This window comes from Stegodyphus dumicola, chromosome 11, assembly GCF_044657685.1.
Source record: "Stegodyphus dumicola isolate Sdum_Otavi_A_Nest chromosome 11, ASM4465768v1".
Lineage (NCBI taxonomy): Eukaryota > Metazoa > Arthropoda > Arachnida > Araneae > Eresidae > Stegodyphus > Stegodyphus dumicola.
In genome coordinates this window covers 89,763,837-89,776,944 of record NC_140778.1, presented here as the reverse complement: position 1 = coordinate 89,776,944, position 13,108 = coordinate 89,763,837, and the positions used below count along the sequence as shown (strand labels likewise).

The 13,108-nt window shown below is 34.9% G+C and overlaps 1 protein-coding gene across 2 annotated transcripts in view; it reads left to right on the top strand.

Annotated features, from left to right (window-relative positions):
• The window catches only part of LOC118205913 (apoptosis regulator R11-like), a 99,392-nt gene that overhangs the window by 20,642 nt on the left and 65,642 nt on the right, over positions 1 to 13,108 (top strand). For both annotated transcript variants that reach the window (XR_015044065.1, XM_085826982.1), the window contains exons 2-3: positions 279 to 478; positions 10,752 to 10,863. Coding sequence is in view for 1 of the 2 variants with exons in the window: in XM_085826982.1 (XP_085683108.1) it covers positions 375 to 478; positions 10,752 to 10,863 (216 nt within the window). In the remaining variant the exon portion in view is untranslated. The remainder of the gene's footprint in view (positions 1 to 278; positions 479 to 10,751; positions 10,864 to 13,108) is intronic.

The following is a 13,108-nucleotide window of genomic DNA, read 5'->3' as shown; positions in this document are numbered from 1 at the left end:
TTGCTTTGTTCTATTCATTTTTTTGTTTGATGATAGGTCCTTAATTTTTTCTTTGATGGTCCTTAAAAGTCGTTAAAAGTCCTTAATTTTCATGTAAGGAAATGTGTACGAACCCTGTATTAGTCAAAAGAATATGTCTTTATTTCGGTGCTTCCATATTTTTTTTCCAACCCCTAAATATGTTTTATTGACGAAAAACAGGTTGTGTCTTATGATTTCTTGTATGTTTTGAATCGTTTTTCAAGATTAGCAATTATATTTTGAATTTTGCTTTTCAGTCACAGACGTTTCTTTGTGGAAGACATCCAATCTGTTTACGCGTAGTTCCCGCCTTCTCGTCGTTTCTTCAGATCCTAACAACTCATTGAACAAATATGGCTACCAGAGAAGTAAATAATTCACTAGACATAATCAGATACGAAGGAGAAGATCTGTTCAGAACAGTTGTTGGACGGGATGATGTAGAACGTAGATTGGAGTAAGTTAATTAAATTTTGAATATAATTTAAAATTTATTGCGTATTAAAATTTGAATGAGACTACCAAAGCTTGCTCACGATTTTGTTGATCTCACCGATTTTATCCAAATTCTGCATGACTATAGAGGACATTAATGTGGATATATGAGTGAAGAGAGAGTGCATCTTTTAAAAATAAAGATTTAAAATGCAGGATAAAATTATAACTAGCATTCATTTAAATTCTTCCCTTCGAGTAAGCGCCATTAACCTGTTTAATCCCAGTTAGATCTCAATCTTGCATCATCCGAAAATCCACCCATCACTAAATAAAATAAACGCATGTAAAAGAACATCAGCTAATTTTGGTCAAGATTTTGGAATGAAATTTTACATTTATTTAAAATATTTGTTGTTTTGTTAATAAAAAAATTCACTTTGTTTGAAAAAAATGTTTGGCTTGTCAGCTGTTTTCAGATTGCGCACTCGGCTTGCATACAATTTGAGTTGATGGCAAAGGAAAGTAAGATTGCGCCCGTCGTTGGCATGAGCCTACACAGGTGACAGTACTAATTTGCTCAGTGCCGCCCCCCAGTTTTGATAGAGAGCACTCCGAGGGGACGGTTCCATGGGATTCCCCCCCTCCTTCCCTGCCACCAACTTCTCAAGAGGAGAGTGGCTCGTGCTGTACAGACACTACACATTTATAAGCATCCATGCCTCCTCCGGGATTCGAACGCGTGCCTTTCAGTATGGCAGTCAAATTAACTAATATTTATCCCGTTTGGGCGGCATGGGAGAATTTATCGCCTGTGTTACAGTCTACGTGTTAAATATCTATTTATTAATTTTAATATAAGCACAAACGCAAACCATATTTATATTTCACTAAAATTGTTCACATATATGCACACGAATGTGCATATATGTGAACAATTTTAGTGAAATTTTATGTAAAATAGTATCTCTTGTATAATGTAACATGAAAACCCCGAGTACGAAGCTTCGCCTGAAAAAAAAAATAGGGTTACAGGGGCAGGTACATTTAGCCTCGCTAAATTGGCGAGATATCGCCAAGCTGACAATGGTTCTGGCGACACATTTTGGCCCGGTCTTTGTGTAACTGTAATTGGCCCGATGGTGTAACTGTAACTGTGTCCGTCCCTATGTAACTGCAACTGTATATTACCTCCAGCAATTTCGAGAAATCGAAGGTTCTAGAAGTTTCTTGGTAAACGGGAGAGAGCATCAGACGCGGAGATGAGACATATATTAGACCGGACAGAGCATATCAGTTCTGAGTTTTAGTTCAGAGTTGAGTTCGGAGTATTGAGAGATCTCTGTGCGAGCTTAGCTTTATAGACGCGTTTTGCAGTACGTTGTGTTTAACGTTCGGAGTTTGAAGTGGTGACTACTGCTTGTGCTCTGTCATGCTGAGAAGAGCTGAACGAGTACTTTTTGGAAAAGTCCAGGACTGTAATGTCTTCCTTTTGGGAAAAAAAAAATTATCAAGCTATCATCGTTCTGTTCATCACATCGGTTCTGTGTGCATTCAATCCATTATGATCCCGGACGCACGTAACAGTATGTTATTAATACAATTTGTGAATGGCAACAATATTTTCATTCTTTAAAAAATTAATAATTAGAATGTGAGATTCTCTTGACTTGCCTGGTAGAATTATATGCTAGAAATAAAATGTTTTTATTTGAGAATCTTTGTTCTTTGATGCTTCATTATTAAAGCCTTCGTGCAGCCTGGAAAAGGTATAAATAGTTGATCAAGTAATTCGGTAAACTCTGAGATTTCATCTTTCAGTAGTGTTGCAAGCAATTACTGTGAAACTTATACTCCTTAACGAAATTGAATACAATTTTTGTGTATGTGACATTTATTCTTCTACAAGATTCTTTTTCTCTCTTAGAAAGCTTTTGAAGTAATTACGTAGAGCAGACAGATAGCGGGGAACTCAATTCAAGAAAAAAGCTTTTATTGATTCACGATTTATTTTTAGATATGCTTTCTAAGACTTCTTTTTCCAAAGAAGAAAATGGAGTTGTCCGACTTCAGAACTTCAACTGAATTATCAAACAACTCGTTTGCATAATTTACGATCTAAGTTTCGACAATAAAATGACCAACTCAGTAGCTTAAGTGTGCTTATGTTTTTTTCAAGCTGTCTACCACATCATATAATTATTATTCCGACTTTTACCTTAATTTTGAATAATTCGTAATATTTTGAGTATGAATTACTACTAAAGAACCTTTGTTTGGTATCCTTCCTTTAATGTTTATGTCCGTGAGTTATAAATTTCTTCTGCAACTTCAGCCTGCTTTCTAATTTAACCTTTTGAGGCACACCTAAAAATTTCCTTCTGTACGCACAGAAAAATTGAATGAAAAAGGATTTATAGGTTATCATAGGTTACTCTGTATCTTCCTTATTTATAGTAGATGGCAGCTCAACACAAACCAGTCCATATATTTTAGCCATGTTTAGTTTTTAAGACCCTCATTTTTCAAAGAAATCTTCCAGATTTTTTTTAGGCTATAAAAGGAATTGTTTGAAAACAAATTTCTATGTTATTTTTTGGCTGTATACTTAATCTCCTTATTTTATATTAGTTTTAAATTTTTACCTTGAAATCTTGCCTAAAATCTAACGGCGAACCCTAGGTATGCCCATATCGGGCTCACCGATAATCTAGGACAACTGAGAGTCTGTATTCTTTGTTTCTCCTCATCTTATCGTCGATAGAGATAAGATTGACAACAATGCTTGTTTCAGCACTCTTTTCGAAGCTCTATTCAATCAGTGTGCTCACTTTGGGCACACCCACAGAATTAAACCGATAAGTGCTATCTTCACAAAATTTTACTTGTGCACTCCTCTAGGCCTAATTAGGTTGCCTACCTTTTTTTATCAAAACTCCGGCTTTAAAAGGTAGCGTGCCGAAGAGAGTTAATGGTGTACTCAAATAAGAAAACTTTTGAGAACTAAAATTTGCATTACTTTCAATCAAACTTTGAAATATTACAATCTTTACAATGATCAGAGAATGGCATTCTAGTCGAAGGAATTCATGTTGATTGCAATTCTAGACATCAGCAACTTCCTCTGATTATGTTTTCGATAATTTCTGATACATTGAAAATGAGGTGTAAAAGACTTATCTCATGATTTTCTGTTTTGGATTCCACGTCTCAAAGTGCGAAGTCTGCTGTCTTCAGTATTATTTGTAGAACTTGTATCATAATTGCTCCAGTTCATTAGTTATTTTTCTTATAAACAGCTTACAAGCTGCAAAACTTCTCTGTACATTTGGAGTTACTCATACCTGGCAGAAGCAGGGATCTCAGATAGCTAAATTGTCATGATAATGCATATTTCTATCAAAACTTTATAAATACAGACTACATATTTCTAGAAAGATTCATTTGGAATCTGTTTTTATAATATAACAACGCTTTTACTGTTTCTAACATACCTCCCTCAAAAACAATTTGCTATTAAAAAATTGATATTTACCAATACAGATTAAAAAAGAAAGGATTTTGTCCCTGTTATGTACGATATGGTGTTAGAAAATCTTTTATGCATTAAATGTTCATAAAAACTATTAGATTTTCATGAATTAAATGCATTTGTATATAAATAAAAAGAATGAGTTTATTAATTTTAAATTGTTTAGCTTTTTTAATCAGTAGCAGGCAAATTAAATTATAAATTTAAATTAAATATTTTCCGTTTTGCGGGATGGCAGCATACTGGTGCGTAAGAGATGAGACTATTTTATTTTGGGCAGTGGCAGAGCATTGCTTTAAAATCTCTTGAATTTGTTAATCAAAAATTTAATAGGTTTGCACAAAATACGTAAAAATCAAACTCCAAATTTGGGCTCCACGTGCACATGTTCTCTGTTGCAGGACTAGGTATGTTCAAAATTTGGTGGCTGTATGTGCCACAGCCTTTCCACAGTGCGGCGAATGTACGTACAGAAATTTCGTTTTTAATAAGTGGAACTACTTTTGTTCCACATTCTAAAGGGTAAAGTATCAACGTTTATCTCGTAGAGGAAAGTAGAAATCTAAGCATTTTGGAATATTTTTAGAACGTTTATCGCTTTTGTGGGATAGTTTTTGTAAGATAAGATGGGACGAAACAGAAAGGAAAGACAAGACATTTCAAAATGCCCACTAAACGACAGAAATGTCTGAAAAATTGGTACAGTCAAAAGTCGTTAATCCGGACACCCATAATCCGGACCTCAAAGCTACAAACTTTCCGCGCATGCATCAACGCTATCGCATTGCGCGTAATACCTTTACGCATGCGCATAAGCGTGTACACATGCGCATAATACGTTTACGCATGCGCGTTTAATGTATAACGGACGGTATAAGCTAAGCTAAAATTCTCTAATTATCTATTTCAGTTAATGTTGCAGACTGCGTTGTTCCTTAATCTTCGAATTGGATTCGGCTTATTATTTTTTGCAGACTGTTAGAGCAATTTTATAAAAGTAAGTTGGAACTTTCGATTATGTCAAATAGAATTTCCGATGCTGGATCTACAAAGGGAAAGTCATGTCCATCAAACAAAAAGTGGAAGTGCTGCAAAAAATAGATAAAGGCTCCTTTGTTTCTCTAACCATTCCGAAATCCGTTTATCAATTTCACGCTTATCTGCGCGGGGGGGGGAAACGTCGCAGCGCGCAATGAACTGGAAGTTGATCTGTCAGCACTATCCTTATCTTCAGGGCAGATGTTTTTATTTTATTCGGCTTATAATTAATTGCTAAATGTAGTATTTCATCTCGATGTACTCCGTCTTTAATATGATTTAAATCAAATTCCTCGTCATTATAAATATCACGAATACAAATCAAATAGTTTTCTGGTTGCAATTTTCTAATTTCGACTGTGCTTAATGTTCACTTTACGCATGCGCGCGTTGAAAAAAATGTTTAATAAAGTAAACAAATAAATATTGAGGTTTTTTTTTTCTAAATTTTGATACCCTTTAGATCATAATTGCTCTTTATTTCATAAATTACGGTTTCATATTTTTAATTTTATAATTTCTGCATGCCATCTTACCAAATTTAAACTGATGATCTATAATCCGGAATCGCCGAAGTCCCGACGAGTCCGTATTAAAGACCTTTGACTGTAATATGTTCTTTATCTTCGTTTCTTTCTTACTTTCCTTGTTCTATCGTTCTCCCTCTCTCTCTTTTTTTTAAATGAAGCATATTAAGCATCTCTTGAAGATCAAAACTGCTACGTATGATGCCCAGCAACGAGTAAAGCTCATTGAATTTTTTTATACTCTGGTGGGAAGTCAAATCATTCAGACTCAGATAAACTATCGGCAATATTTTAATGTAAGGATATTACTTGTAATCTAATTGCTCGGTTTGAAAGAACTGGATCTGCCTGTGATTTTCCGGAAAGAGGTCTTAAACGATTTGACGCAATAGTGATCTTTTACTTTAATAGAAAAACTGAATGAATTTTACTCGTTATTCGGCTTCATGCGTAGCTACTTTAACTTCCAAAATGTTCTATAACTTTATAACTTTGGTGTTCTTTGTTAACATAAACTAGCTCTAAAACTCTAAACGACGATGTGCGAATTATCGGTATGTCTTGACAAGAATATAGACAAGTAAAGTGTGTAAAGGCCCCTTTTGTTAATCCAAATTAAGTTTAACAGATTGCATAAACTCATGCTTACAGAAGCCAAAATTTTTGGCTTTAAATCAAATATAATGGATAAACTAAAGTTAATGAAATTTAAGTCCAGCCTAACGGCTTCCCAGTTTAACAAGCGCACAAGTTGGCTTTGACTGAATTCCAAACAAGTCTAATGGCAAGAATAACTCAATGTTGCAGAATTCTAATCGCGAGAGGATCAAAGTTAGCAACGTGACCTTCAAGCAGATAGAACACGCTCTGATTTCACACCCCGAAACCTTCTGTTAAGTGCTTGCTTCTTTATATCTCATTTTAATTTCGCGCCTACTGGAACTTTGCATTCTGGCGGGGAAATATACCGAAGCTTCATAGGAAGCTTAAAATAACTGATTTAGCTTAAAATAACTGGTTATAAAATTTAAATGAGCCTTACAACCAGGGCTTCAAAACGTAATTTTTTTGTTCCGATTCAGCTAAAAAAAAATATACCGGTTCAGTTCCAGTTTAAATTCCGCAAAAAATAACGGTTTTCGGTTCAGCTCCGAATGAATAATTTTATTTTATGTATATTCTTATTTGTATTCAAAATTTAATTCTATCATAAGCAAAAAATATAATTGTATCAAAATTTAGAAGATTTTATTGATGCTTTGATGCTTTGGTTGCATATTCTGGTTTACAACGGGAATTAATTCCGCTCTTACCAGAGCTTATGAGAGAATCCCACAAGGAGCCTCACACATAAGGGCTCATCAAATTGGTCCACCATAAAGGTCTGCCCCGGGCGTATATATATATGCCCTTCCAAAATACTATCATTTGCTTTGTGCTGCTACCCGTAAAATTATTCACAAAGCTTTGGAGTGTAACATCACAATGACCTTGACAAAGTGTGCGAAGGATGATACACTATTTCAGAGAAGTGTGGGGAGAAACTGGAGAGAGGGATGTGTCTAAAGCGGTGAAAGTAATGACTGCGCTGTATTGGCTGGTGTTTAAGTAAAACGTATTTTATTCAATGAGCTTTACTCCTTGCTGGACATCATACGTAGCAGTTTTGATCTTCAAGAGATGCTTAATATCCTTCATTTAAAAAAAAGAGAGAGAGAGAGAACGATAGAACAAGGAAAGTAAGAAAGAAACGAAGATAAAGAACATATTACAATCAAAAGTCTTTAATCCGGACTCGTCGGGACTTCGGCGATTCCAGATTATCGATTTTTCCGGATTATAGATCATCAGTTTAAATCTGGTAAGATGGCATGCAGAAATTATAAAATTAAAAATATGAAACCATAATTTATGAAATAAAGAGCAATTATGATCTAAAGGGTATCAAAATTTAGGAAAAAAAAACTTGATATTTATTTGTTTACTTTATAAAACTTTTTTTTCAACGCGGCATAAGTAAAGTGTACATTAACCATAGTCGAAATTAGAAAATTACAACCAGAAAACTATTTGATTTGTATTCGTTATATTTATAATGACGAGGAATTTGATTTAAATCATATCAAAGACGAAGTACATCGAGATGAAATACTACATTTAGCAAGGAATTATAAGCCGAATAAAATGAAAACATTTGCCCTGAAGATAAGGATAGTACTGACAGATCAACTTCCAGTTCATTGTGCGCTGCTACGTCCTTCCCCCCCCCACCGCGCAGAGCAGCGTGAAATTGATAAACAGATTTCGGAATGGTTAGAGAAACAAAGGAGCCTTTATCCATTTTTTGCAGCTCTTCCACTTTTTGTTTGATGGACATGGAAACATGCTTTCCCTTTGTAGATCCAGCATCGGAAATTCTATTTGACATAATCAAAAGTTCCAACTTACTTTTATAAAATTGCTCTAACAGTCTGCAAAAAATAATAAGCCGAATCCAATTCGAAGATTAAGGAACAACGCAATCTGCAACATTAACTGAAATAGATAATTAGAGAATTTTAGCTTAGCTTATACCGGCCGTTAAACATTAAACGCGCATGCGTAAACGTATTATGTGCATGCGTACACGCATATGCGCATGCGTAAAGGTATTAGACGCTATCGACGATAGCGTTGACGCATGCGCAGAAAGTTTGATGCTTTGAGGTCCGGATTAACGACTTTTGACTGTACCAATTTTTCACCTTAAATAAATTCACCTTAAATACCTTAAGATAAAATACAGTTAAAATAAGAAAACAATGAGACACATTGTCTCTGAAATCTCACTGGCAGGTGAAAATGCGATGACAGAAGACTAGCATTGACCTGTCAGGGATGTATGAAGATTTTACTGAATCTTGAATTGTCAGCTTCACTACTGGTCTCAACTACAAATGAGTTTTTTACCAATAATTCAGGTAGGCTAACGGCTGCTCAAGAATTTTAAATAAGTCAAAGGTGCATGTGCACCGCGTCTGTAGACAAAGCATGGTCTGGTGGCGAAAGCTTCAAGGTCAAGCTGTTTTACATCATCAGAAGTTTAAGCTTCCCCTCTCTAGTAGACTTACAGTGATTCGTCGAGGCCAGTGACGTGGGAGTTCACCCTCCCAAATACTGACCCCGAGAGCTGCTGGTAAAGAGAATTTTTGCTAAGTTAAGCAAAATAAAATAAAATAAGTCCATATTTTCTGCATTTCGAATATTTCCATTCTAATTTTCTTCCTCAGCAACCTCTAGTTTTTCTCTTGTACTTTTTGCTTTCCTGATTGTTTCCATATGCTTAATAATGTTGCTTATGAAATCTTCATTTTCACTCTGTGAAATTGATACAATTAACCCGTATATGAGCGGTGAGCATAGAACGGCGAGCATAGGCATTGATATCCATTATTAAAGTCGCATTTAACAACTAGGTTCATGGTTATGTCGATTATGTGTACCCCCGTCGCTTGACACTCCCCGCTCACATCGTGCACTTGGCCTTGCAATAACTACGTAAAAAATATATTTATTTATTTATTTAACACATGAAAATTACCCCTAATTATAAATATATTTTCGAATGTGGTTTCACTGAGAATACTTCAGTTGTCTCGGAGAATATAGTTCAAGCCTGAAAACGCCCTTTCAAAGCCAACTTGTGTAGCTGAAGCTGCCAAAATCACCATTGCAATCTTATACAAATGCGAATAGATAATTTTATTCTCTTAAGAAATCTCAAATATTATGTTTTATATCGAGTCTTCGTCCATTTTCTGAATTATTAAAAATGAGCTCAGGGTCAATCTCGGTAGAAATAGGGGATATATGTGTTTTAATTGCCAATTCTTTACTTTTTAAAAAAGTCTCTAAATGGTCTTCATTTCCATCGCTTTCAGTAGAAGACTGTGTTTCCTCGTTTACAATTGAAATAGATTTTTCAAAATCTGTAATTTTTTCCAAATATTCTTTAAATATTACACAGACGGTACTTTAAGTGACGTCGAAATCAAAATTTGACTATTTACTTCTAGTTGACTATTCTACTTGCTCTTCATGAACAGAGCTTCTACTGTCACTACCCTTTTTACGTCTCCTGACCAATGAAACAGAGACGCGTATTAATACGCATACATCACAACCCCTGTCTTTCACAGGACTAGGAAAATTTTCGCGATTACAATACTTCCTTTACTTTGTACAAGGAAGTAAAAACTATTAAATGCTTACGTTATTCAAATTATGATATTTTTCCAAACCAGATCCCAGTTTTGAATCACAGCTATTCAAACTCTAAAGTGCAAACACTAAAATTGTTTAATTTTAAGAATATTCCACCAATTTCGACAACATAGCTGCATCAGATTTCATTTCTGGGAATTAAACATATTAAGTTAAAAAAATGAAAGGAGATTATAACCAAGTTTGACAGAGTTCAAACTCATATTTTTTTTTTTTTTTTTTTTCTGTTTCATTGTTCTTTACGTTCTATAATTTAGTAGATTCGATGACACTGTCATTGATTGAGATAAATAAGGAAAACTCTTGAAAATGATTGAATTATGTTGTTCTTGTGTTCCACTTAAGGTTTTATATGCCTTTTGTTAATCTGCATGTAATAGTTGTAGGAATCATTAATTTAAAAGTTTAAATGATGCTAACCCTAACGAGGCTGCATTTGTTTACACATGAAACTCTTCGTAAATTAGTGAATTAATTCAGTTGGTGCAGTAACTTTAGTGTCTTTTGCTTTGTCACCAAAAATTTTGTCTTCTTGCCCGTAGGCGGAATTGCTTGTTTTTGCCTAGAAACTCTAATTTTAATTGTAAAATTGGTTTTTATAACTGCGTTTGGTATTTTAGATTTTTCTGTTTACAGTTTTTAATTAAGATTGAGTTTTTATGCATTTTTGCCTTGCCGCGGAGACAGACCTGAACTGATTGAATTCTAAATATGTCTCTAATTAAATTCGAGAATAATTAATTTTTATTACTTTCTAAAGTTTAAATGAAATGCAGCATAAATGTTTATAATTTGATGCACAGTTGAAGGAAATCATATGGTGCCCACATCTATTATTTATTTTATAGTAAAAGTAAAGAAAAAGAGAAAACAAATCCTTACATAAAAGGTTTAAACATCTTTTTTTTTTTTTTTTTTTTTTTTTTTTTTTTAAGTCAACCTCGTGGAACCACAGACTTCTCAAGAGTAGGAGAACAGCTCCAAACACTAGTAGAAGAGTTTGAAAACAGTCCACAAGGAAGAAGAGCAAGGGAAATTGTTAATGAGGTGAGGTATTTTTCATTTTAAATACATATATATATTTATATAACGAACAGAATGAAACATGTTTTTCAATTTAGCCACAAAAGGAGCCAAACTGTTAATGTTCATTAAGACATTTTGAGAAAGTGATGAAAGTTTGGAATTTTCATGCAGTGCATTATTCTTTTGAGCTAAAACTCCTTAATTTTCTTAATTTCATAATTGTTTCAATTGAGAAAAGTTTGTGTGAGATATATACTGTCGAGCGAAAACTTTATGCCTAACACCATATTTTTAAATGAACTCTTGTGGATGATGAGGAGGGCACGTGATTAAGTGAGAACTGTATTTAACTGCTGCTGGAGAATGTAAGGAATCATTCTTGTACGTATTTTTGCGAGTGATGGGAAAGGCTGACGATCTAAGCGAATTTGATACAGGTCGGATTGTAATGACCCGAAGACTCGGAACCAGTTTCTCCTAAATTGCACATCTGGTGGGTTGTTACTGATCTGCCCTTGTTTATGCAAAGTGGATAAATGACAGTGAAACCAGCAGTAGACGCCTAGGTGTTGAACTTCCACACGTCATCAAAGAGAAAGGACTGTGGAGATTCTCTTGCGTGGTAGAGCGAAATTCGGCGTCAGACAATGACTCAACTGACAGCCAAATATAGTTGCAGGGCCAAGTTCAAGTGTTTCAGAATACAGTTCACCGAACACTGTTGTATATGGGACTGCGCAACAGACTTCTCCTCGTGTGCCTCTGTTTACAAAGCATCTTGTCAACTACACCTACAGTGGGCCCAGGAACATCGAGACTGGACCATTCACAAGTGGAAGGCCTTGTCTTGCTCGGATGAATCACGATTTCTCATTCATCACGTCGATGGTCGTTGTCAGGACACGATGTCTTTTAGGCAAGCAGTTGCCCCCATACAGCAGGTCATCCGTATGCAACTGGTAGCGGTATCAGGCTTTGGAGGATGTTCTCATGGGAGGCTCTTGGACGTTAGTTGCGGTAAAAGAGACCATGAAAGCTGCGGGCTATCTGAATATAACTGCGGATCAGTTGCACCCTTACACGGTCTTTCCAAATGGAAATGGAATCTTCCACCAGGACAATGCCCCATGTCACAAGGCTCGAATTGTGTTGGAGTGGTTCGGGGAGCATAAGAATGAATTTTGATAAATGCTCTGGAGCACCTAACTCGTAGCATCCTGATAGAACATATTTAGGATGTAATGGAGCGACAGATCAGAGGTCAAAAAGCTTTATTTTGGAATACCTCTACTTTGCGTGACCACTGCTTGAACATTTGGTAGAACATGTCTCCAGTCATCCACCAAGAACTTGTAGTATCCATGCCAAGGCAAGTTGTAGCTGTTTTGCAGGCCAGAGGTCGCGCAACCCATTATTGAGTTTTTACGTGGTTATATTGTTTTGGCTCTTTAGTGTATGTGTCTTTCAAATGTTATTAATTTAAGACAATACGTAACTATATAGTATTAATAAAAAGTAACTTCCGTAACTTTCCTAAGGTTCTATAATTAATGAATTTTCATATTAGAACTAGTTTGTGCAATGATAAAACTTGCGTGTTCTATTTTTTGTTGTTTTTCCTAGAAAGTTCACATTATTCTAAGATAAAATACTAACATTTGTTTTGTTAAATTTACTTTTTAATTGCTTTATTTCAAATCCAAATATAATCTTACTGTTATTTTTACTGACTAATCTAATTACAACTACAATATTAATCTAGGATTGTTAAGTTAAGGGAGTAAAAAGTATTTTTTTAAATCTCCTGGAGTGTGTGTATTTGCTGTTACAGATCAGTTCATAATTTTCACAAACTTTCATTAAAGTTTTATTAAGACCTTGAACCGAAGAAAGAAATTATATATATTGCGACATCTTCAACAAACACGACGATACAGTGTTCCCGTCAGGTACAGGTACAGGGAAAAGTGGACCATGTATGAGAATTTCACCCCTGATTTTGCAGTATATCTTCAATAAAATCTCTGAGTTAAAAATAACTTACTGCTATTGAAAAAAAAAAAAAAAAAAAAAAGGAAGAAGAAGGAGAGTTCTGTTTGGTGTTAAAAAAGTTAGTAAAAAGTCACGCCATCAGCCCCACTCCCTTCAGCAACGGTTGTTTCTTCTTCGAAAGCGACTAAGTACAGATAATATTTTACATTTCAATTAAAACGTCTATAAATATTTGCTGGAAGTATTTATACGCAATTGAAAACAGTCTTGCATA